This window comes from Cetorhinus maximus, chromosome 4 (genome assembly GCF_964194155.1).
Source record: "Cetorhinus maximus chromosome 4, sCetMax3.hap1.1, whole genome shotgun sequence".
Lineage (NCBI taxonomy): Eukaryota > Metazoa > Chordata > Chondrichthyes > Lamniformes > Cetorhinidae > Cetorhinus > Cetorhinus maximus.
Window position 1 is genome coordinate 160,645,821 of NC_135882.1, and position 27,404 is coordinate 160,673,224.

General features: G+C 43.5%; 1 protein-coding gene across 1 annotated transcript in view; it reads right to left on the reverse strand.

Moving 5' to 3' along the window:
• Nucleotides 1–27,404, reverse strand: part of LOC144679989 (piezo-type mechanosensitive ion channel component 2-like) — a 1,019,816-nt gene that overhangs the window by 147,684 nt on the left and 844,728 nt on the right. The window contains exons 32-33 of the mRNA XM_078541050.1: nucleotides 22,159–22,230; nucleotides 19,723–19,826 (exon numbers count right to left, since the gene is read on the reverse strand). Of these exons, the coding sequence (XP_078397176.1) occupies nucleotides 19,723–19,826; nucleotides 22,159–22,230 (176 nt within the window). The remainder of the gene's footprint in view (nucleotides 1–19,722; nucleotides 19,827–22,158; nucleotides 22,231–27,404) is intronic.

Below are 27,404 nucleotides of genomic sequence, written 5' to 3' on the forward strand. Positions count from 1 at the left end.
TAATGTGTCAACCCCAAACCACAAGATTCTAATTTGTGTATTTACAACCTATAGATATTTAAATATTAATACAAAAAGGGTCTCTGCTCATACAATACACACTTTTTGAGTATGAAAGTGTTTTTTATGGGCCTCAATGTATTTAATTTGATTTTAATACTATGCTGTTATAATCATGGTAGGCATTGCCTCATTGAATTGAGCATCTAGCTTGTGCAAAAAAAATCTTGAAATGGACCAATCAACTGATCTTAATAAACAAAAACTTTAGAAAATAAAAATCTTTAGAACGATTTTGTTTTAACTTTGCTGTTAAATAATTGCACTTATCTGAATTGTTTCAACTGTCCAGCTCTCTATTTAATATGTTGGAACAATCCTAATGAAGGATAACTAAACATGCAGGTAAAAGCCAGTTACAATAAGGCAGAATGTTACTGATATATGAGGGAAGTACAGTACACCCACACCAATTGGCAATCTCAGGAGCAGGGAGGAATCACATTCTGGCTATTTTCAGGCACTTTCATTGAGGAGAATAGAGATTAGTTGGTAATGCTACCAATATGTTTTCTGACCAAAACTTCATCTCTACAGTAGTTTTTAAACTACAGTACAAACAATTCAGAAAAAAGTTCATCCAATATATAATTCAATCAAATTTACCTAAGAGTTGTCAACTGGTTGGGATTTACTGTATTAAATGTGTTGGCATATCACAGAATGAGGCATAATCATTGCACACACTCATGAAACATCTGAGAAATACCTTTACAGCTCTGACTATCAACTGAAGTATGGTTTTTGGCAGTTTTAGGATAGACTTTGGCAAGGCTATTATGGCTGAAGCAAATTTCCGAACTGCTCTCTATAGAGAAGAATAAAGCAAGGCAATTGTTAGTAGAAAGGAGGTTCCTAATACTTGTTTCAGTTTTACTGAAAAATAATTCAAGTCAGTATTTTAAGGTTTTACATTCATTTGGAGGTTACTTATCTTTGAAGTTTACATAATCTACAAGGAATGTCTAAAGTCAATTTGGTTCTCTACACAAAAAATCAAAAGAGAATTTGATTTTCTAAATTAACTGTGGATTATCATAAAAAGCTTGGTGCTTCTCACATCAGAGACAACGAGTAATAAAGGAGGAAAGTTATGCATTGGACACTGAAAATGGGAAAAAGGGAATTAAATGTAGAAGCTAGGTTGGGGGAACTGAAGGCATGTTTGAAAAGGAGATTTTTGACCAAGCTTATGGCAGTAGGCAGAGAGGCAGTGAACTAGAGTGACTTTCAGAGAGCATATGGACCTATTTTTTAAACTAATCTGCTCATGAAAAAGGGGTGGGGGGGGGATTCAGAACATCACCTATTTTAAAGCTCACCTGATTTTGTTCTCTACTGACTTCAATGTTGGGTAAAATTGACGAAGCTTAAAATGGGTATCCACTTCAAACTTGGTCACCTCTGTTAAAATCAGAGCTATAGTGTTTGGATAATGACCACAAATGGAGCAGTGGACACAGTGAGGCACGAGGAGAATCAAACTATAGACGAGTAAAGGTACGGAGAAGGCGTTAAGGTAGGAAGAGATCGTTGAGGTATGATTTTGCCTTTAGAGGGATTGGTCATATAGCTGTATGAGGCCATAGAGGGATTTCAAAACAAAAGCAAGAAATTTGAAATGGACATGTTGCGCCCTGGGAGTTAGAGGAGCTTGGGAGTGGATAACAGCGATGAGACCATGGGACGTTGTTTAAGTGAGAGCACTGGCTATGTGATTTTGGATGATTTGAAGTTTTTTGGAGGGCTAATGGGTGGAGGCCAACCTTCTACAAATATTAGAGATACTGAGCTTTGAGGTGATGAATGTGCGGACAAGAATTTCCACGGTAGAAAGGTGAAGATGGGCTAATGCAGCTTTAATTGCAGAGGTGCAAGGAAGCATTTTAGTAGTTCAACAGACTTGGGGGATGACGCTGAACTTGAGATTGAGTACATATGCCAACTTTCTGTAAATTCTGATAGCTTGAAATGGCAGCCAGGGAGATTCTTTAAAGACTAGAGCTTTTGGTTAGAGAAGCTGTTCTGAGCCAAAGAAGATGACCTCAGTTTCGATCAGTTATAGCTAGAGTAAGTTGTAACTCATCCAGATATTGATAGCAGAAAGACAATTTGAGATTGTGGCATCAACCTTTGGTCAATGCAGAGGGCAGCAAGTTAGAACTGGGTATCATCAGAATCCCTGGGCATGGTTTCAATCAAGTCACTGTCATGGTTATATTGCTAGATCAGTCACTCAGAGGTTTGGAAACCTACTGTTCTTACCCAATACGGCCTACATGTGTACTTCCTTACACCAATGTAATTGATTCTTAGCTGCCCTCCAAAGTGATTTGGCAAACCAGTCAATTCTACAAAGCTAACATGGGCAATAAATGTTATCCTTGCCAGTGCTGCCCACTTCTTAACAATGAATAAAGAAAAAAATGTAAAAACTGACCCTGGACAATGCATTATGTAGCTAATGGATAGGGAATGAGCAAAGAAAAATTCCTGAGATACACTGGAGGTGACTATGCGTGGAATTTTACCACTTTAATTTTTCATTAGCAGTCAAAACTATTTCTAGGTCCCCATCTAGATGGTTCCTGAGGTCTGCTCGCCTGCGCAATCTTCCTAGAGGCAGTAAATTAAAAGGTCGCCTCTGGGAGCACGTCCAATTAAGAATAGTGGGCGGGCTGTGCAGGCAGGTGGGCCAATAGTGGCACCTGATGCTCTGGGAGTGAAGGATTATGTAGTATAATGGGTTAATAGCAATGCTAATCATGCAGTCATGTGCTAGAAGTTCTTAGAAAGATGGAATAGTCTGCACACACGAGAGATGTACTTACCTAGAAGACTTACCAAATACCTAACATGTATTTGGTGTAAATAAAATAGTTTTGAACAAACCTAAGTTAGACCTAAGTCACTCATGAGTAGAGAGAAACCTTCCTAGTATTGATTAGGCCACAAGTTAAACTGCAAAATATACTAGCACCGGTGGTAATACCAATCCAACAATGATTTGGTGCCATCGACATAACACCTACGGGGAGAAATCGGAAGAAGGCTTCTTCAAAGGAAGAATCGGAAGACTTACCTTGGTAAGAGGCACATTGAGAATTACTAGAGATATCACCACCAGTTGGGTAGTCACTACCCCTTCTGCGGCCATTCAAAAACCTTAAAGGTTCACAGAGAGGCCATAAGAACATACAAATTAGGAGCAGGAGTAGGCCACATGGCCCTTTGAGCCTGTTCCGCCATTCACTAAGATCATGGAAGGTCTGATTATAACCTCCTGCGTACCCACAATAACCTTTTACCACCTTGTTTATCAAGAATCTATCTACCTCTGCCTTAAAAATATTCAAAGGCTCTGCTTCCACCACCTTTTCAGGAAGGGAGTTCCAAAGACTCACTACCCGCTGAGAGAAAAACATTCTCCTCATCTCTGTCTTAAATGGACGACCCCTTATTTTTAAACAGTGACTCCTAGTTCTAGATTCTCCCACAAGTGGAAGCATCCTTTCAAGATCCATGCTGTCAAGGTCCCTCAAGACCTTAAAGGTTTCAATCAAGTCATCTCTTACTCTTCCAAACTCCAATGGATATAAGCCTAGCCTGTGCAACCTTTCCTCATAAGACTATCTGCCCATTCCTGGAATTAGTCGAGTAAACCTTTTATGAACTGCTTCTAACTCATTTACATCCTTCTTTAAATAAGGAGACCAATACTGGCCAGCGTTGGGGCTTGTGGAAAAACACTTTGAGGTATCGATCAGTGTCACGTTTGCATGCTAAAGAGCAGAAGCACAGGTTAGTTCATTCCTCTGTTGCCAATGATGTCCTCCTGACACAGGGGGCAGAAGAGAGCTCTGCAGACTTCAAAACTGTCATAAAACTGTCTTGGAATACATTTTTCAGCCCAAAATGAACCTCGTAAATCGAACAAGCGCGATTCAATCAGAGATCCCAAAGGTTGGGGGAATCCGTTGAATTGTTTCTTACAGACCTGTATAGGCTAGCCAGTTGTTGTGGGTATGGTGCATTGAAAGATGAAATTACTCGCGATCACATTGTTGTTGGACTTCGCGACGAAAAGCTGTCAGATTTTTTACAGACAAAAATGACCTAACACTTAATCCAGTGGTTCAATACGCTAGGCAGGCTGAACATAGGGAGCAAAATCATGCCATAATCCATCAAAATACCGAGGCTTTGGAAGAGTCTATTAGTTGGGTAGGCCCAAAGGCCCGGCAGCCATGCCCAATCAAAAGCCCGCTAAAATGGGCAAAAGGGCGGGAAATCCTACAGCAGCTATTTAAGATGACCATGCTGCAGTGCTAAAAATTGGCATAGAAGGCAAGATTGCCCAGCAGAGTGCACAGAGTGTTTCCAATGTGGAAAGACAGGGCTCTTAAAGCAGTTCTGTAAATCTAAAAATTTCATTAAATGCAGAAATCAAGCGAATGTCTATGAAGCCCAGACAATTCAAGAAATTGGCAATAAGGGAAACTATGAGATTAGAGATTTCCTATTTCCTATGAGAAGTAAAGGATCATGAACAAGACTTTTGGTCAATCACTTTGGAAGTTAAAGCCTTTGAAACTTACTTTAAGCTTGACACTGGAACTGGAGTTACAATACTGGTTGATCATTTGGAATGGCTCAAAATGGTAGACATTCAGCCATCAAGCCTTAAATTGCAAGGACAAAAATAGCTGGAAAAACTCAGCAGGTCTGACAGCATCTGCGGAGAGGAACACAATTAACGTTTCATGTCCGTATGACTCTTCATCAGAACGAAGAAATATAGAAATGAGGTGAAATATAAGCTGGTTGAAGGGGGTGGGACAGGTAGAGCTGGATAGAAGGCCAGTGATAGGTGGCGGCAGAGAAGAGATTGCCAAAGATGTCATAGACAAAAGGGCAAAGGGGTGTTGACGGTGGTGATATTAGCTGAGGAATGTGCTAATGATGATATTAAGGGTAGAAAGCAGGACAAGCAAGTGACAGATAGCCCTAGTTTGGGCGGGGGGGGCTGAAGGGATCAAAATAGGCTAAAAGGTAAAGATAAAACAATGGGTGGAAATACATTTAAAAATAATGGAAATAGGTGCGAAAAGAAAAATATATATATATTTTTTAAAAAGTTATAAATTATTAGAAAAGGGGGGATCGGAAAGGGGGATGGAGGACAGAGTTCATGATCTGAAGTTGTTGAATTCAATATGAAGTCCGGAAGGCTGTAAAGTGCCTAGTCGGAAGATGAGGTGCTGTTCCTCCAGTTTGCATTGAGCTTCACTGGAACATTGCAGCAGATATTAGAGCAGGGTGGTGTGTTGAAATGGCAAGCGACAGGGAGGTCTGGGTTATGCTTGTGGACAGACCGAAGGTGTTCCGCAAAGCAGTCGCCCAGTCTGCGTTTGGTCTCTCCAATGTAGAGGAGTCCGCATTGGGAGCAGCGAATGCAGTAGACTAATTTGAGGGAAGTGCAAGTGAAGTGCTGCTTCACCTGAAAGGAGTGTTTGGGCCCTTGGATGGTGAGGAGGGGGGAAGTAAAGGGGCAGCTGTTGTACCTCCTGCGGTTGCATGGGAAGGTGCCATGGGAGGGGGCTGAGGTGCAGGGGGTGATGGAGGAGTGGATCAGGGTGTCCCGGAGGGAACAATTCCTGCGGAATGCCGCCGGAGGGGGGAGGGGGAGGGGGGTGAAGGGAAGATGTGCTTGGTGGTGGCATCATGCTGGAGTTGGCGGAAATGGCGGAGGATGATCCTTTTAATGCGGAGGCTAGTGAGGTGATAAATGAGGACAAGGGGGACCCTGTCATGGTTCTGGGAGGGAGAGGAAGTTGTGAGGGCGGATGCGTGGGAGATGGGCCGGACACGGTTGAGGGCTCTGTCAACAACCGTGGGTGGAAAACCTTGGTTAAGGAAGAAGGAAGACAAGTCAGAGGCACTGTTTTTGAAAGTGGCATCATCAGAACTGATGCGACGGAGACGAAGGAACTGAGAGAATGGGATGGAGTCCTTACAAGAAGCGGGGTGTGAGGAGCTGTAGTCGAGGTAGCTGTGGGAGTCGGTAGGCTTGTAATGAATATTGGTGGACAGTCTATCACCAGGAATTAAATTGCAAGGTCTGGGTGGTATGGATCTTTAAGTAAAAAGCCAGATAACCACCACCCTTCACCACAAGGGGCGACAGATTATTGAGACCCTCGATATCATGCACAAAGTCAATCTTTACTGAGCTGGAATGCATGTGTATAACTGGGTATTCTGGAAATAGCAGATTAAGTCCTACAGAAGGACAGCTGGATACCACTCGTGGAGGAATTTTCAAAGTCAGGTGCAGAGCCAATGGATTTCTATTCAGCAGCAGCTGGTAAGGTTTATTCATTGAGCAATGGGTCATTCTCCATTACAGATACACCATCTACTGAACCCCTGGAGGAGGTTGTAGATCTCTCAGTTCTTTGAGAATATAGACCAGAAATTGCAGAAACAGAAGGTACTTAAGAAGGTGGTGACTATCTGTAAGAGGGCATTCTAGATCTAAGTTGGCTCTGTCCTGAAGGAGGTAATGAGAAAGAGGCCGTTGTAGCAACAAGTGACCTGTTGGAAGATGAGATCCTGGAGATTGGTGTGCTCTTTGACGTACTGCTAAAACATATGAGGTGTCTGTTGTCTTCTTTGAGGAGTTAGCTGTGTGTGCTGTTGAAGCGCAAAATTCCTATAGTTGTCCTATTGAACACACCAATGAGAAGCATTGTATATTGCTGGCTGACCATAGAGGGTCGTCCAGGATGAACAAAATGTTTGATTCCACAGTGGATCATACTGCCAGAGCAACAGTGGAGCGTATTAACTTGGGTGAAAGTAAGTTGATGTCCATACTTCAATTTCATCAAGAAGTTATCCTTCCACTAAAGTTGTCCTTCAGTGTAGAAGCAGAAACCAAAACTACAGAACATCCACAGCTGAAGAGTCCTATACAAGAATTTAATCTAGGGCAACATTTTCCCCCCGTCGGGGAGGAAATGCGGGAGCGGGTGTGGGCGGGCGGGCTTCCGATTGGCGCCCCCACTTGGGGGCGTGCCATCATTTTACGCGGGTGGGCCAAATAAGGCCCGCCCAGCATGACGTCCGCCAGGAAGCACTATGTGCTCCCTGTGCGGGTTGGGGGGGGGGGGGATTCCCTCAGCCAGGAGTGCGCTCTTTTGCGCAAGCGTGCGGTAGAGTGCATAGATCTCCCTGAGGCAAACTGCTGCCTCAGGGAGATCGGCTCACATTTTAAACTTTAAATAAAGCTGAGAAAAAAATTTCCCTGCCATGTCCCCTCATGTGACACTGTCATGAGTTGGGACATGTCCATAACTTTTATTTTAAAATATTGTGAGATTTTTAAATCCTCATGAAACCTCATCCCATCTGTGGATGAGGTTTCATGCTTTTTCAGAAGCCCGCCAGGGCTCCCGGCCTGCACGCTGACCTTAAGGTTGCACGGGCCGGTCCATTAATGACTTCAACTACTTTGTTAATGGCCTTAATAGGCCGTTGACAAGTTGGCGGGCGTGCAGCCAACTCGGGTGCACGCCCGCTGAACTGAAAGTCTGAATGACGCACCGTGACGTTGGAACGCATGCCCGATGTCACCCCGTGTCATTTATGCGTTGGCGAGTGGGCCCCGCCCCCGCTCGCCAACTGGAAGATACAGCCCCTAGATTTATTTCTAGAGAGTCATTCCATTGCTGAAGATGGTGTTGTCTTATCTTATGCTCAGTCATCCCATTGCCCACAGCAGAGCAGCCTCTCACTGAAGCAAGGGTGGCAAAGTTACCACTACCTACAGGAAACGAGACCATTTTCCTAAATGTAATAGGGAAGTCATATCTTCTTCATTTCCTGCAATGTTTACAGGATTTTCGTCATTCTTCTTCTCATCATCCAGATTTGTTCAAATCTCTGATACTGAATACCTTTTTCATCCTCAATGCAGCAGTGAATGATACCGCTGTGCAATACTTTGTTGGAGTTGAAAATACATCACCTTCTTAGGTCTTTCTCCAGCGTGCTAAGAGGGAGCATAAGTTTCCTGAGCAAATGCTAGTTTGTCTTCTTCCTGTTCAAAAGAGAACGATTGTCTATGTTCTACAGACTTCTCCTTGGATCAATCTTTCCTTGAAAAGGTTTCAAGATCCTGACAGTTCAGTTGTCTTGGAGATCACAGCTCAATTACTAGCAGTCATGGAAAGCTGCTGTCTCAATCTACCAATGTGGTGGCTGTCCAGGGAAAAGACGAGCGCCGGTATGGGCAGGAATTTCCCATCGGCGAGCGGGGGGGGGGGGTCCGCTCGCCGATGCGCAAAATGGCGCGCAGTGATGTTGGGCAGAACTCCCGATGTCACCGCGCCCCATTTAAATTTTCCGGTAGGCGGGGGCGCAGCAAAATCAGCTGTGCGCCCGCTGACCTGTCAATGGCAGAGTCATTTAGCTAATTAATTAACCTGCCCATCGAACCTTAAGGTTGGCGGGCAGGCCAGGAACCCTGGCGGGAATTCGAAAAAGCATGAAACCTCATCCACGGGCGGGATGAGGTTTCATGTAGGTTTTTAAAAATTTTATTAAAGTTTTTGTAAAAATTATGGACATGTCCCAACTCAAGTGACAGTGTCACATGAGGGGACATGTCAGGAATTTTTTTTTCTCTATTTTTAATTTTTGTCACAGAACAGCCGATCTCCCTGAGGCAGCACTTAGCCTCCGGGAGATGAGTGCGCTCTTTCATGCGCATGCGTTGATAATGGTGTTATTGGTTTTTAAATGGCCTTAACAGGTCTCTGACAATTCGGCAGGCGTGCAGCTGCCTCTGGTGCGCGCCCACCGAACAGAAGATCTGAATGATGCGCAGCGACATCAGGACGCACACCCAACGTCAATGTGAGTCATTTCACACATTGGCATCCGGGGCTCGCCCCTACACGCCAACGTGAAAATTCTCCCCTGTAGGTTAGAAACCAACTGAAAACAGAGTAGCAAGAGAAGTGGAAACATAGTTTAAAATTAATAGCGCATTCTAGGACTTTGGAGAGCATGGCGAGTTTTGAGATTTTGCAGCAACTGGGCAAATTGGAAGGGTGAGTTTCTTAAGGAGAAGTGTAAAATAGCAGGAGGTGATGTCAATGCCAGACAAGAGAGACGGATTGGTGTTGTTGGTGAACAGGATATAGAAGACGTATATTTAGATGATCAGAAGCTCGGGTGGTGGGCTTCATGGCCAGAATAAGAGGACTGAGGAATAAGGGGAAGATGGCAGAGAAATTGCAAGGAACAAGAAGAATGAGGGCATATTGAGATGGCTGGCAGGTGAGTAGCTTGGGGTGTATAGGCATTGCAGTTGAACGGGGCACAGCAGGGAAGCAAAGGCACTAAGAAGAAGTGGTAGTCACAAAACAGATGGTCTCAATTTTGGATATCAACATTTGAATGTATGGTGAAAATTGGAATGATGTGGTATCTTAAAATGATTATTGGACTCTAATATTTGCTGCATTTTAAAAAATTAATACACTCTTAATGAATATGATTTTAATAATGAAACTTTTTGAAATATCAGTAGTATGTCACATATTAGATTAACTCAAAAGTTAATAATCAGTGATAAAGACTTAAACGCCAAATGCAATGGTTTAAGTTTCAAATTCTATTTCAATAAGTTGTGTTCCTCTTTTTAAAAATATTCTTGATATTTGTGTTTTTTTCTATCTCACAAATTTGTTGGCAACGACTACATGCATGAATGCAGAACCTTAATTAAAAAGTGAAAATGAGTGACTAAATCTTAAGGAAATAAGGTTAAGGGCAATCATTTGATAATCAATCTCGGACAAAAATGTCAGCCTTCAGATCATCAGCAATAATCAGTTTCTACATTAGAAAAAAAGCTCAACACAAGGCATTTAAATTCATCAACGTGATAGAAATCTTAATGAATTGCATAAGAGTTTTATTCAGTTAACCTTGGACATCGGCAAACCGAAACAAAAAGGATACCAGAATGTTACAATATTTATGCATTAGGAGGCATCAAGAAAAAAAAGTAAAAATATACAGCAATATAACTTAATGCATGTTGCATTAAAATACTTGACAAAATCCTGCTTTATATCTGTAGCATATCTGCAGTGATTTATGTCGAATTATTTCAGTTGTACAAGCCAAACTAAAAGCATTGCCACAAATGTGATGTAAGCAATTATTAAGGTTCTTCTTCATATATATTATGATCATGAAAATAGAGTTTGGCTTGAAACTTTATTTATCATGTTTTGATGCGAGAAGAAGACATTCTTACATCCCAGTCTGTCTGCGTAATTGGGTGCAATAAAAAAGGCAAAAGGTTATCATAAGCAAACAGCATTTCTAATTCAAAGATAGAAAAGAACATAATATGCATTTGTACATTAGTACAGACCTTCTTTCTAACTTATCTTTGTATAAACGCCACATACAATTTTAGTTAAATGCATAGAAATTTGAAAATAGTTATCAAATAACTGCACTACATTTGGAAGCTAGTTGTTAGTAAAGTGATTGGATCATCAATAACTACTTTTATTTGAAGCACTTCTCCCAGCCAATCTGGGGAACGACATTAGCAGAAAAGCCATGCCCACAACCTTGCTTGGCCATACTTACTATTGGAGATTCACATTGATGGGCAATACATCACAACTGCTTTGATGAATGTACATTCCTCTTAAAACTTTTAAGCAGCTGCATAGTGTGTCTTCAGAAACATGTATTCTGCAAATTAGAAGTTTTTCACAGGAGTTTCCTTAGGGCTTCCCCTGTTCGACTGCCTAAACTTCAGCAGAATTGTTGTGCAAGCCCAATTTATTATTGCATTAAAAGGAGTTTTCATTGAACTTTCTCCCAGGCTATGGTGATGTAACTGTTAAATCCCAGAACATTTATCTCTCCTCTTCAGAAACCAATTGAGGTTATCAAAAAATAATTTGCAGTCATCTTTAAAATATCAAGCTGTATTTCTCAGTAACTTTCTGTCCCTACCTTTTTTACTTTCTCCTTCTGCAAACCATGACATACACCAGATAAAGTTCCATGGATAGCAGTAGATGCTAAGTGCTTTGATTAATGGTCACATTTCACATGTGAACCAAAGTAGTGAGCATCATCAGAGAATTCAACTGTGGGCTTTCACAACCAATCATGACTTAGCCCTCAGCAATACTGATACACACTTTCAGTGGCTCAACTGGTTCATAGACAGGAGCAGGAACTAGAACGAATTTTTCCCTTCCTTATTTCAGGGCTACTGAGGCCAATGACTGGCCTGGGTGAGACCACAATGAAAATCTCTTGGTCTATTTGGCACAGATTAACAACAGACACAGCATCACTAACCACCTATTGTGGTTAATCCAGATGTTTTGAAAACAAATAGGATTCCCCTATTTCTTGCCAATTTCCCCCCTTTTCTTTTCGTATTGTTGACTCCTGGGTGGGGTGAAAATTGACTACCCTCAGTTACTCTGCTATCGGTAGGATTTCTGTGATTTGCACAATTTTTCAAAGGATTTTTCATTTTAAAATTACAGCTAACTTTATTTCTGTAATTCTTGTTGCCTTCAGTAAACAACACTGTCATGGCAATAACTTTGTTTGGTAAGAGCTGTTAGAACTGTATTGCCTTGATATCACACACAGGAAAACATGTATCTTTCTGTCCTGCTTTAGAATTATTTTCTTACATAATGGGCTGAATTTTCCCCCCCGTTGGGAGGGTAGTGCGGGGGCGGGTGGGAGCGAGCGCGAACCCGATTGGCGCCCCCAATCGGGGCTGCGCTGCCATTTTAAGTGGGCGGGACAATTAAGGCCTGCCCAGCGTGACGCTCGCCTGGAAGCGCTGAGCGCTCCCTGTGCGGGTGGGGGGGAATTCCTTGAGTGGGGGCCTGCGCTCTTACGCGCATACATGCGAAAGGGCACAGAAATCTGATCAATTTAAGGTTTTAAAATTTAAATAAAGGGAAAAAACAAACTTTTAAAACATGTCCCCTCATGTGTCACATGAGCTGGGACATGCCAATGAATTTTTAAAACGTTTTGATTGAATTTTAAAAGACTTCATGAAACCTCACCCCGCCTATGGATGAGGTTTCATGAAAAATATGAAGGCCGCCTGGACTCTTCGCCTGCCCGCCAACCTTAAGGTTGGACAGGCAGCTCATTTAACTGTTTTAATTAGTTTTTAACAGACCTTAATAGGCCGCCTGACGTCACCGTGCATCATTTTACGCATTGGCGAGCGGGCCCCACCCTTGCTCGCCACCGGAAAATTCTTCCCAATGTGACTCATTACTCTTATCATCTGAGATCTGTTACAAATGTCTTGTAATCTGGATAAGGGAATGTAGATGTCACTTTTATACTGCTGTTATAAAAAGAAGTGATACAGGCAAAAGGCCCATCTACAGTTACAGATGACAAGTTAATTAGCCATCGCAATCTCCTCCTGAGATCCCAAGCATCACAGATGCCCATCTTCAGCCTATTCAATTCACTCCACATGATATCAAGAAAAGGCTGAACATAACTCTTACAGCAAAGGCTATGAGTCCCGAGAACATCCCAGCTGTAGTACCAGGTATGCCTTGTCCACAAAAAGCAGACAAATCAAATCTAGCCAATTACTGCACTATCAATTTAATTTCAAACATCAATTTGGGTTCCGCCAGGGACACTCAGCTCCAGACCTTGTTACAGCCTTGGTCCAAACATGGATAAAAGAGGTGAATTCAAGGGGTGACAGAGTGACTGTTCTTGACATCAAGGTATCATTTGACCAAATGTGGTGGAATGATGCGCAGCAAAACTGAAGTCAATGAAATCAGGGGAAAACTCTCCATTGGTTGGAGTCATACCTGGCACTAAGGATGATGGTTGTCGTTGTTGGATGGCCAATCATCTCAGCATCAAGACATCGCTGCAGGAGTTCCTCAGAGTAATGTCCCAGGAATAACCATCTTTAAAAAATTCATCAATGACCTTCCCTCTATTATAAGGTCAGAAGTGGTCACTAATGATTGCGCAGTGTTCAGTACCCCTCACAACTCCACAGAACGTGAAGTAGTCCATTCCTGCTTGCAGCAAGACCTGGACAACATTCAGGCTTGGCTGATAAGAGGCAAGTAACATTCACGCTACACAATTGTCAGGCAATGGCCATTTCTAATAAGAGAGAATCTAACCATCACCCCATGACATTCAATGGCACTACCATTGCTGAATCATTGACCACCAAAATCCTGGATGTCCATTGACCAGAAACTGAACTAGACTAGCCATATAAATACTGAGGCTGCAAGAGCAGTTCAGCGGCTGGAAATTTTTGGCAGAGCAACTCACCTCCAGACTCCCCAAAGTCTATCCACCATCTACAAGGCACAAGTCAGGAGTGTCAGTGATTGCCCTCCAAATGCATGGATGAGTGTAGCTCCAACAACACTCAAGAAGCTCGACATCATCCAGGACAAAGCAACCCTCTTGATTCACCATCTTCAACATTCACTCCCTCCATGATTGACACATAGAGGCAACAGTGCGTACCATCTACAAGTTGCGCTACAGCAACTCACCAAAGCTCCTTCAACATTACCTTTCAAACCCATAGGGCAGAATTTTATGGATGATGTGCGGGTGGCGGAGCCCGCACGTCAGCGCTTAAAATCTCGCGCGCTGATGTTGGGCGAGCATCCCGACGTCAGCGCGCGCCATCGCGATATTTAGCTGGGCAGGCGCGCTATGAAGCGTGATGCGCGCCCGCCATTAATTAAAGGCCTTGTTAAGGCCCTTAACTCGGCAATCGATGCCGATTTTGAGGAGCCCGTGTGATCTTCGCCTCGGCGCACGGGCGCAACAGGCAGGCGGGTAACTGATTTTTTAACAAACCTCATCCACGGGCGGGATATGTGGGCTCAGAGGGGTTGTTAATGTTTTATCTGAAGTATTTATTGCAGAAAGTGTTTTAAATTTGCCTGTGTGATTGTTAGGAGTTCAGGTCGATTTCCAACAGCTTTCTCTGTACTTTGAAGCTTCAGCTCACCAGTCTGCAGACAGTAATCTTTGTCAGGCCTGCAGCTTTCCGGAGGCCTCCATTTAGCCTGGGTATGGGTTCTGACATCTCCACTGGAGGCAGCTCCTCTGAGGAGGAAGGGAGGGATAGAATAAGGAGGAGGCCAGGAGTGGACAATCAGCTTCCAGGGGAGCCACCTTTGGGAGGCCAGGCGCAGGCACAAGGGGCGCAGGGCCAATATGTTGTCCAAGGTGGAAGGGGCCGCAGAAAAAGCCACTATCCTGCTGCCAGGGTATACAGGGGCAAAGCAGCTACCTCAATATGACTGAGGTGCAGTGCCGAAGGACGCTCCGACTGTCAAGGGGGACAGTGAACTATATCTGTCAGATGATTGGCCCTGAGATCTCCCCTAACTGTGTGGGTGGACACCCCATGCCAGGGGCTCTGAAGATCACAGTTGCCTTCCACTTCTATGCATCTGGCTTCTTCCAGGGCTCGGTGGGTGATCTTTGCGGTGTCTCCCAATCAGTTGTCCATACTTGAGTCAAGCAGGTTATAGACGCTCTGTTCAGAGGTGCATTGACCTTCATCCACTTCTGCTGCGACCAGGCAAGTCAGTCACAGCGAGCCAGAGGCTTCGCAGCCATTGCTGGCTTCCCCCGCATCCAGGGTACAACAGACTGCGCACATGTGGCTATCAAGGCACCAGCAGGTGAGCCCGGTGCCTTCATCAACAGGAAGGGCTTCCACTCCATGAACGTGCAGATAGTGTGTGATCACAGGATGCAGATTCTGCAAGTTTGTGCAAGGTATCCAGGGAGCTCCCACGACGCCTACATCCTCAGACGCTTGCAGGTGCTGGGGCTCTTCGGTGCTCCGGCTCGGCTGGATGGTTGGCTGGTGGGTGACAAGGGCTATCCCCTCAGAAGGTGGCTCATGGATCTGCCATCCAAGAACAGAAGCTCAGCAGCGCTACAATAGGAGCCACTGCACCACAAGGGCTCTGGTGGAGACAGCCATCGGTCTTCTCAAGATGCGCTTCCGCTGCCTGGACTGCTCAGGGGGTGCACTCCAGTACCCCCAGACACTCTGCACAATCTTGCAATGGAAAGGGGGGATGCAGTTGACGATGAAGACCCTGACGCAGTGGATGAGGCTGCACATGATGAATCCAGCAGTGGCTCCGAGGATGAGGAAGCACAGGGCAATGATGAGGGGCAGCACGCCAACCCGCTACTACACCAAGGAGGCAGAGACATCCGGGACACTTTAATCCATCGAACCTTCAGCTAGCTCCACACACATGGATCTGCAGGACCAGCATTGCCTAGCACTTCCACACGTGGCACTTAGGTGCTACATCTTCTACCTAATCAGCTGCAACTAAGGGCTACAGAAACGTCAATGTCCACTAAAACACTCATGATATGTCTGTGAAACATACAAATGCAGCACAAAGGAAACACCCTCAGCCATGGTCAGAAATGTGGACTTTATTTCCACCAAAATAAACAACAAACGTCGCTTTGATGCAGATGATGAAACATTCCCTAATCTAGAGCCAACACAAAATCACCAGTGACAAACCAGTGGAGTGCCTATCATGCCTTATGCTTACGTTTGCGGGTGCTACGTCTAGGTGCCGCCCCATTGCTCGGAGTGGCTTGTGAGACAGCCTGCTGACTCTGCTGTCCTGTTGGCTTCAATGACCTTGGCGGCCGTCCTCTGGCCCATGGAGCCTGCGCTGGCCCCGCCTGGGAGGGAGTGGCCAGTTCCAGAACTGGCACCTCCCCAGTTGTCGCAGCCTCAACGGATGCAACGGTCACTGGCAGAGGGGGGGAGGAGCTGCCGCCCTCATCAGGAGTGCCCTGAGAGGAGCGCGCAGTGGTAACAGGCAGCTGCTGCGCTGATGTGAGGTCACATTGGACCTCCCAGTTCACCACAGATGAATGGGCACCGAGCTGCGACACTTGGTTCCCAGAACATCTCCCACATTGCCAATGACCACGTGGCCATTAGCACTGTGAGGGCTTGCAGGTCAGAGCGTAGCCCAATCAGCAGATTCTCAATGTGCTGGAAGCCCCTCCCCATGAGAGTCGCCAATCTCTCAATGGAGGAAGTCTGAAGCTCTGTCCTGAGGTTCATGCCATCACTGACACTCTGCTTGGATTCCTCCATCGCAGAGACCAACTGAAGCATACCCTCATGCAACCCTGCCAGATGCTCCCGCGCAGCCTGCCGCTTGTCCTGCAGCTGCTGCATGGCTGAAATCTCCAGAGGCACATCATCACTGCCTGACTCAGCATGTGCCTGGTCCCCTGCAGCCCTCCGGCGCCATCGGCACTCTCTGTCCGTGCCATCTCCTCCAGCGATTATGAAGTGCCCTCTCCACTGTGCCCCGGGACACTAGCTGACGTCATAATCCCCACCGATGTGGTAGTCGCTGCGCTGGTGCCTGGCTCACTGAAATAATGTGACGCAAGTTGCAAGTGATGCCCCTCAGGTATGGAGGGGGGGGCTCTGGACTTGTTCCTGGCGGCCATTCAGTGGTGATGCTGAAATTAACAACAAGGACAGTGCATCAGTTAGCGTTCAGTCAGTAACACCATTCATCCCTTTCCCCCCCAGGCTCGTAATGCGCTCAACCGGCAAGAACCTAAGGAGACGAACATTGGTCGGGTGGTAAATAGTCAAGAGGAGGCTCAAACATTACACGTGCAAACAGACAGGCTGGTCAGATGGCCTAAGGAATGCCACATGGAATGTTACGTGGATAAGTGTGCGGTTAAGTACTTGGGCAAGACAAACAAGGAACGGAAATACATGAGTAATGGTAGGACCATGGAAAGTCATGTCGATTACAGGGACCTTGCTGGGCAGACCCGTTAAGGTAGCAGAACAGGAACATAAGGCGCTTAACAAGGTCAAAGCCAGACTTGCCTTTATTAGTTGAGGGATAGAATGTAGGAAAAGGGAGGTCATGTTGCAAGTGCAGAAAACGCTGTCGAGGCCACATCTACACTTCTGCATTCAGTTGTGACCTGCGCTTCATGGGAGGGATGACATTGGAGTGGGGAGAGTGCAGAGGTTCCTGACCTGGATGCATGCTGGCCTAGAGAGTTGGAGATATGAGGAAACATTGCATACACTTGCGACATTTGCTGTGGAGCACAGGAGATTGACACGTCACATTATTGACCTTCATACCGTTATGAGGGGCATAGAACGGATGGACAGAAGGCAACATTTCCCCGTGGCGCAGGAATGACTAACGTGGTGGCATTTATTTAAGTTGAGTGCCATGAGGTTGACAGGTGAGGTGCTGAGGACCTTTTGGACAGAGTAATGTGGGACAAACTGGCTGAAAGGGTGGTGGAGGTACAAACCCTCCTAAAATGCAATAAGTCTTTGGATGTGCAGCAGCGATGCCATGGCATGTTAGGCCATGGGGATCGTGGTCACAAATGGGATAAGGTGACTTTGGAAGGTGCTAGAGACACGCATCCTCAAGGGGCTGAGGGACCTTTGTGTATGACCCACACGTCTGACTGTATCAGTCTGTGAATGAGCATTGTTGCTGCATTAATGATTGCAGCAATCATCAGTGCTTTGGATGGTGGGGAGACAGAGTGGATGGGACTGTGGCCCTCAAATACCTGGCCGCTGCACCCCAGCTTCGCCGACACCTGCCGACCTGGCCGCCTGCCTCCTCCCCAGCTCCATGGCCTGCTTCTCATATGTGGTTAGGTGCTGCAGCATGGTGTGCCCACCACGCAAATGCTCTCGGCTATTGTGCTCTATTTTTGCCTGCAGAACAGAGAAGAACATTTATCGGGGCTGATCGTTCATGTATTCTGCACGTGCACGCCGCATCCCTACCACAGTGGCCCATCTGAGGCCTCCAGCGGCTCCTGTCCACATTACTGGTGATCAGTCACCAGAAGATAGTACAGCTGCTCCCAACCCCCTCCCCCAACGGCCACCTTGGACATATTCGGCGTCCATCACTTTGAATAATACACAGGTCTTAGCGCCCATGGCAAGGAGGCGCAACTAGGTGCGGCGCCGAAGCCAGCAGATGGCTCTTGGCCATGACAACTTGAGGCTCCCCTTCCACCATCTCATCACCATCAATAAGGCATGTGTTGGAGTTCTGAGTATGTGTCTAGCTGCCTCCCCTGCAGGTTGCCCCCAGACTACTCAAATGCGACAAACACCAACATATGCTGCGGGGAGAACCCATCTTCTCCTCAACCACTAAAGCTGATGTAAGCATGGTCACTATCTGTTTGCCCACCCAGCGTGCGCCAAATTCCCAATGCAGTAACGACACTAAGACGTTGGGGGGGGGGGGGGGGCTGCCTCAAAGGCAAAGGCTACCTGCTGGGTAAATGGCCAAGGCCGACATGGTACTCACCCTTCCGGAGTGCAACAAATCATTGAAGCGTTTCCAGCACTGGGTTCCTGTGCGCCGCACAGCATCTTGAGAGCTTACTGCCTCCACCACCTCCTGCCACGCCTGCCTAGTCACGTGGTGGGCCCTCCTCCTCCCATCCTCGGGAAACAACACCTACCGACGATTTGACACCTCTTCGAGGAGGGCAGCAAGGCAGGCATCGGAGAACCGAGGGGCAGATTGGCCCCCTGCTGGCCTACCCTGCAGCCTGCCTCCCTTCTCCTCCTCTGCCCTGACCTCCTCTGGAGCCCGGTCGCTGGCCATGGTGAACAGCCTAAAGGAGGCTGCCTGGCCTTTCTTTATACAGACTGCCGGTTCCCCATTGGAACTGGCGGCCTGTACACACCCGCCGCACATTTGAATTTCCCGCTGTGCATGGGAGTCTGAAACGCGCTGGGTGGACAAAATGTCGGCGTGGACTGTTTCGCCGGTGGTGATCGGCTCCGCGCCCCCCGCCGATTGGGTCGGGCCCGCCCGCCCGACAAACATAAAATTCTGCCCACAATCTCTACCACCTATAAGTAAAAGGGCAGCAGACTCATGGGAACACCGCCACCTGAAAGTTGTTCTCCGAGCCACACACCATCCTGACATAGAATTATATCATTGTTCCTTCACTTTTGCTGGGTCAAAATCTGGGAACTCCCTCTGTAGCACCACTGTGGGTGTAGCTACACCACACACACAGCAGCAGTTCAAGAAAGCGGCTCTTCTTCTATTTTTCCTTTTCGAGGGCAATTAGAGATGGGCAATAAATGCTGACCTTGCCAGTAATGCTCACATCCCATTAACAAATATAAAAATAAAGAATGCTATAACTATAAAAATCCCCCTAAAATCTTGGAAATAAACTGCTGATCGGTCAACATCTGAAATACAAAAGATAGGTCAATGTTTTTGGTGTGACTCTTAACATCCCTGTTAGAACTGACAAAGAGTATGATCCAAAACATTAGCCTAAGTTTCAGATGCTAAATTAACTGTGGCATTGACAGCTTTTATTTCCATAAACGAGGGAATATTTTAGCTCTTACTGTTATGCATTTAGTCTTAACACAGGATGTTGAGCGTTTTTCAATTTTTGTTCTATAAATTTCATTATTAGATATATTTTATTATTGAATAGTACCTGGAAACCTGATTTTTTGGGTTGTTCTTCATCTTCTTTTACTTCTTCTTCATTCTCCTCCTCACTGTCTGTCTCAAAGAGATAGTAATCTCCGCTTCGTACCACTAAGCAGGAAAAAATAACATTACTAGTAAAATGAAACACAAAACAATGCAATTCTATGGACTTCTGAATGCATCTTCAGTTTTATTAAAATATTTCTTAAAACCTCTTACTTCCATTTTACTAGCTGGCATTAATAAAACAAATGATAAATTATAGATTGAACCATGTCAATAATTTAGTAGAGAGCAGAGTGTAAAGAATGTACAGCAATAAACTACCCAAATGGTTACCTGAATGTTAACATCCAACTCAAGGGAATGCACAAGAAAATCAAGAAGAGGAGGTAGCCAGGATAACAGAGTTTAACGAGGAATTAGTATCAGAATGCAGAACATCAAAAAGGATGGCTATAGTTGAAAAATGTGAAGAAAGGCGGAGAAACAGAGAATAAATATTGCAAAGACTGGCAATATTTCTGTGCAAGTACTGTGAATAAGAAAATAAGAAGTTGAGGCTGAGGCTCATAGAAATATAATTTTTAGTTTTATATTTCTGAATTTCAGTTCTAAATAATCCATGCAGAAACATGCATTTTAATGCAACTCAAATAATATAAAATCTGTCCAACAGCCAACATAAAATGACATGGAATTTCAGCATAACACAACACATAACAAGCTTCTTTTGTAAGTTTTAAGTTTTCAGATTTACATTTGACTGGGTGTAACCATATAAACAAAGCAATCCTGGATATATACCAAATGATATAAAAGACAATACGGACACCGTACTCTATAACTTTTCAATCATTAAAAACAATAGTTAACTTATTGTCAAGGTTATGCATTAATTACAAGTGCACTGCATTATAAATATCCTTTTGAAATTTATATAGTTTATAAACCCTTGCAAAACATTATAACCCTTATAAAACACAATTTCATAATTAAAATAAATTGTCATTAACTTCATATGTTTTTTCTATCTATTTATATTTACAACTTTGTTTTCATTTTTGTTTAAATAGTAAGCACTTAATTGGAAAGAGAACTGGGCTGATAGAATGAGGGAGTTGAAAGACAAGCTGAAATAACAGAGAATTTCTCTCGTGCACAAGTCATAAGAATATTGTTAAAACATTTATAAAGAAGATTTTATGATTTTACCACAACTTTTATCCACAATGACCATAATTTATTCTCCTAATAAGGAGTTCAGTAACTTCCCCAAAACAATATCTTTAAAGTGGTTAAATTGAATCAATTTTCAAAAATCAATAAATAGACAGAAAAAATGAAACAGTTGTCACAATTAATGACAATTCTTTGTGAAAATGAAGCAGTCAAAAAATGGTCCTGACGGATCCACACACTCTTAATGCAAATTCACAGCATCCTGGAACTGACCTTAGCCTCCGAAATAACCAATTGGTTTGGTATCACACATGTAATAGATACCTTATTTCCTTGAATAGATCAAATCATCATTACTTTCATGCCTCATTTTGTAACAGAGTCATAAAGGTAAAGGCCAACCCAAAAATATAAATAACGGAGCAACAGGCTGTTTGATTGAGACAAACAGCTGCAAGTAATGATTCCTTGCAGTCTGGCAGAACAGCATTGTTGTCTTTCCTGTGTACATTAATGTATTTAAAACAATACTAATTAACACAGGTGGTTTTACAGATCAGAAAACAACATCAATGCAACTAAATGACTGTGTTCTTCAGAATTCAGCCATTGATTTTTCAGTTTCTATATTGTGTTCACAACAGACAAATAGATAGCACAAAGGTAGCTCACAAATTGGCTTTCATCTAATCATTTATGCACGTAATTTACTCCTGTTAACCTGAAGTTGCTTAATGCAAATAATCGGTTAATTTGAAATGAAATCATACAGAAAGCTCTTGTGGTGCTGTATTATTCAAATTGCTAAATTCCAAATACTGGATAATTCAAAATTTGTCAGGTAAAGAATGACTTCAAATTAATAGGTGTAGACAGTTTTCAGTTACTTGAAGCATACTGCAATGCAAAATGGTTAGATGATCATATTTAACATTCTGTAGCTTTACAGTTGATTATGCATTCACCATGGATCCTTATAGTCATGGTGAGTTAGTGCAGAATGACCTTCTTGCATAACAAATTGGCACACAACCATCCTTGGTTGAAACCAAGCATAAAGCCCTTCAAAATAATAACAATGGGGCATAAAATAAATTCATGCTTTAAACCAAACTAGGATAGGCAATGTTTTTTAAAAATAATTTTTACTTGTTAACTTATATTTAAAAATAAAATTAAAAAAAATACAATTGTCTATTCAAGGAAATTTGGTACATGATGAGCACACAAAACTAACAGATGATTGAGGCAAACCTACTAGAAGCATGGTCAACCCAGGGTCGCCACCACTGCTTTTTTTTGCCCTTGGCTTTGTCTTTCTCTGGTTGTCCTAAAATAAAATAGGTCCAAATATTAATTATGCAAAACAAAAACAAAATAATCAGGTGGGCATGTCAGCGGAGTTTCAATTTATGAGGATTACAAATGGAGAAACATGTTGATGAGAACTTTATGCAAGAAATAAATTATACTTGACTAATATGTAGGTACCTATTTTAATTATTACATTTTCTCTCATGAAATCATCTCAATATGTGAATTATTTTCCAATGCTTTTTAAGGTTTCTCCCCAATCTCTCAACACCATTCCTCATTCTGAAAATAACTGGTGAAAAGACAATCATTCTGTTTTTTTAATTTTTGTCTACGTACTGACATGCATAGAAATCCATCATTATGCTTAAACGTTTTCAAAGTACAAACTACTGAAAAACCTATATAAATAGAACTTATGGACTGAATTTTTGTAGAAGTGGAGAGGCGGGTCCAGAGGTGGGCATGCTGATAATTTCATGCTACTGGCTGGCGTTCCAGCATGTTTCCATCTCTGATTTATTTTAAAGGTGGCTGTGTATGGGTGTTGGTTAGGTGTAGAGGCGGGGGGTCAATGATGGGGGCGGGGTGGGGGGGTAGTGACAGCTAACTGCCACCAGCAGCGGGTAGCCAATTAATGTGTCAATTCAAACATCATATAGAATTTTCCATATGGCATATGGCCCCCCTGTTAATGCCATAGTCTGTTGGATGGAGGCCATTGAGGCCACTGATGCCTCCTTTAACTGCACTTTAACTTCAGTGGGCCACAACTGAGGTTTCCCATCCAAAATGCTGGCCTGTCAGCTGTAGCCACTTGACATTCAATGGCATTACCATCACTGAATCCCCCACTATCAACATCCTCGGGGGGGTACCATTGACCAGGAACTGAACTGGATTAGCCATATAAATACTGTGGCTACAACAGCAGGTCAGAGGCTAGGAATCCTGCGGCAAGTAACTCACCTCCTGACTCCCCAAAGCCTGTCCACCATCTACAAGGCACAAGTCAGGCGTGTGATGGAGTAGTCTCCACTTGTCTGGATGAGTGCAGCTCCAATAACACTCAAGAAGCTTGACACCATCCAGGACAATGCAGCCCGCTTGATTGGCACACCAACCACATACATTCACTCCCTCCACCACCGATGAATAGTGGCAGCAGTGTGTACCATCTACAAGATGCATTGCAGGAACTTACCAAGGCTCCTTAGACAGCACCTTCCAAACCCATGACTGCAACCATCTAGATGGACAAAGGCAGCAGACACATAGGAATACCGCCACCTGCAAGCTCCCCTCCAAGTCACACACCATCCTGACTTGGAAATATATCGCTGTTCCTTCAACTGTCGCTGGGTCAAAATCCTAGAACTCCCTTCCTAACAGACTGTGGGTGTACCTGCACCATATGGACTGTAGCGGTTCACGAAGGCAGCTTACCACCACCTTCTCAATGGCAATTAAAGATGGGCAAAAAATGCTAGCCTAACCACCGAAGCCCACATCCTTTAAAAATTAATTTTTTAAAAAGTAAAAAGTCTTCAGAGAACGCTTCCAATTTGAGGCACCCTTATGATTGTTCATCTGCTTCAGAAGCCCCCATCTCTGATGGTGGGGTTGCTGATCCTCTATTTGCCTCCTGTATGCCCTCCAGACATGGGAACCCGCTCACTGTACTTAATTGGATGGGACTTCAGGAGTCGGCCACTTAATTGACCACCTCGTCCAAAATCTCCTTCTGGATCCCAATGCTGGCATTTCTGGGTTCCTGACCTGCATTTCATCCAGACAGCAGCATTAGGACACAAAAATGAAAATCCTGCCCTATGTTATGAAGTGCACATATTCTCATGTAAAGACACACTTCTTTCACTTAAGTCCAAAGAAAAAAATTAGTAAGAGGCCCAATCTCAATTGAAATGTTTCCATTATAACTATCAAAAAACTTTGTAGTTTATCGGCAGAAAGCATAATGTTCACCTCAGCACAACTCTCCCTGTTAGGCTTTGGTTTGCAGGGTTATCCAAGTCTAAGGGGAGGAATTCCAGACTGCCATCCCGAAAATGACTCATTTATTACTACTCTCTGCTTTCTGTCTGTTAACCAGTTCTCAATCCATACGAGTATACTTCCCCCAATCCTATGGGCTCTAATTTTATTTACTAACCCCCTGTGCGGGGCCTTATCAAAATACTTCTGAAAATCCAAATACACCACATCCACTGGTTCTCCTTTATCTATGCTAAATGTAACAGCCTCAAAAAACTCCAAGAAGTTTTTCAAATGTGATTTTCCTTTCATAACTCCATGTTGATTCTGCCCACTTTTACCATTCTTTTCTAAATCCCCTGTTATCACATCCTTTATAATAGATTCAAACATTTTCCCTGCCACTGACACCAAGCTAACAGGTCTGTAGTTCTCCACTCTCTCTCTTCCTCCCTTCTTAAATAGTGTAGTTACATTTGCTACTTTCCAGTCCACAGGAACCTTTCCAGAATCTATAGGATTTTGAAAGATAACCAGCAATGCATCCACCAACTCTCTAGCCACCTCCTTCAGCACCCTGGGATGAAGCTCATCTGGCCCAGGGGATTTATCAACCTTCAGCCTGGTTAACTTTTCAAGTACTACTTGCTTTACTAATACCAATTTCTTTTAGTTCGTCAGTTTCATAAGTCCCTGGGTCACGTAGTATTTCTGGGAGATTTTCTGTATTTTCTTCCATGAAGACAGATGCAAAGTAACTATTTAGTTTCTCTGCCATTTCCCAATTCTCCATTATAAATTCCCCTATGTTGTTCTGTTAATTCTACGATCTGCTCACAAAAAGATGCACCTGTGTTTCATTGTCATTAAGTAAATTAAACTAATGTACACTTTAACGATCCTTCTTGTTACATTCACGTCCTCTGGTGTGACTTTCCATCAGGAATATGATCATAGCTAGAAGCATGAGGTCTCTCTCCAACAGTTTTAAAACTTAAAGAAACAACGCATGCACACTCATTACAATTACTCATTTTGCAAATATGCTACAAGTCTTCCATAATGTAAGAATAATTTTCTATCATATCGCAGTGCATATTTATTATTATTTTGTTACAATGCAGCTCATATTCTAAATTGATCTATTTTATCAATCCTGTTTTTTAAAACCTTTTAATAAAAAAACCTGTTCATTCTTCTTTTTCTAGTTAACAGAAATTTAGAGTTAACAGAATAAAAGACATCACTGAATTCACCAGTACTAATTCAACAATTTGACATTAGATCAACTAATTTCACCTCCAGACAAATGTGAATCCAAGCATCTTATTAAAATATTAGCAAAACTTAGCAATTATTGTTGGCGATTCATATGACATTCCCCTACCTTCTATTTTTAAGGTGACATTACCCATTTAAAATAATCAGGTTAATGTCTGCATTAAATTAGTGGGCAGGGGAATGCCATACAAACGTGTTAAACATTTGTCCACTGGTAGCGTCAGCAATATTACCTAGGCTTTTTCTACCAATATAGCATGTACCGACAAGAGCAACTTAATCAAAATGGAAAACAAGTAATCAAAAAGTATTTCTAAAATAAAGAAAAGTTTTTTCTGGATGCATAGTATACCAGTTAATGACATTAGGACGCTTGTTGCTTGTGTGTACGACTCTGAAAATGAGAATTGCACCCCAGTTTGTTTGCCAATATTTTTCTCCTTCCCCTGTGCTCTTTGGGATTATAGAGTCTGATTTTAACTCTAAGTGAATGGATTTTGAGTGAGTTAAAATCTCGCCTAAGGTTTCAAAGATGGTTATTGCCTACTTCACTAAAGTGACCATTCTTCATGTGTGATGTTGAATGAGAGTGGCAGCAGGCTATTCTGTATTAAAAACAAGGCCAAACCCTATTCTCTTCTGGTATCCGGACACTTTCAGCAAAGGTTAATGACTCAGGAATGCAGTTTTAATCTAACCTGCCCATTAGAAAATTGACAGAATCGGACGCAACATGGGACAACATTTTCTCCCCATTGGGGGGGAGGTGCGGGAGCAGGCGGGCTTCCGATTGGCACCCCCACTCGGAGGCGCACCGCCATTTTATGTGGGCGGGCCAATTAAGGCCTGCCCAGCGTGACGTGCGCCAGGAAGTGCCATGCGCTCCCTGTGCGGGGTGGGGGGATTCCCTCAACCAGCAGTGCGCTCTTTCGCGCATGCAAAGCGCTGTCTCAGGGAGATCGGCTCTGATTTGAAACTTTGAATAAAAATTAGAAAAAAAATTCCCTGCCATGCCTCCTCATGTGACACTGTCACATGAGTTGGGGACATGTCCATAACTTTTATTGTAACATATTTTGCATTTTTTAAATCACTCATGAAACCTCATTCCGCCCGTGGATGAGATTTCATGTTTTTTCACAAGCCCGCCTGGGCTCCCGGGCTGTCCACCAACCTTAAGGTTGAACAGGCAGGTCCATTAATGAGTTAAATTGGTTTTTTAATAGCCTAAATGGGCTGTTGACAGGTCGGCGGGTGCGCATCCAACTCGGATGCGCACCCTTCGAACTGACAATCTAAATGGCGCGGGGTGACGTCGGGACGCACGCCCGATGTCACCCTGCGTCAATTTCTGTGTCAGCAAGTAGGCCGCGCACCCGCCCACCGACTGGAAGATGCTGGCCATGTTTTCTATCTCATCCAAATTTACTCCTCACTGAAGAGTAAGGTTAAAATGACTCTCTTGCGGAAGCCCGGAGCAATATTTTTTCCTTCCTTACGCCAATTGCCTGAGGCAAAGAAAGTGGCCTATCAGCTAGGTTGAAATTTAATTGAAACTCGAAACAGAAAAAAATAACAATTCTTAAGTATTCATTTTGTTATAAGGAAACACAATTGAAAATTTGGTTAAAATATAAAAAATTGTTATGCGTCTAGCATGAAATTGAAATAACATTTAATTAGGGTGAATGATGTATCAACAAAACACAAGCACACGTTTTAATTATTCTGCACTGGGAAACTGACATTCTTACACAAGGCTCATAATTGTAAAGTACATGATCATAACTTATCATATTATAGAAATACAGGGTAAGATCAATTATGGTTATAAACTATTCTCACTATAATTACTATTGCAATATCTACCAAATCATTTATCAATAAACCTCTGCCAGAATTTCACATTTAAAA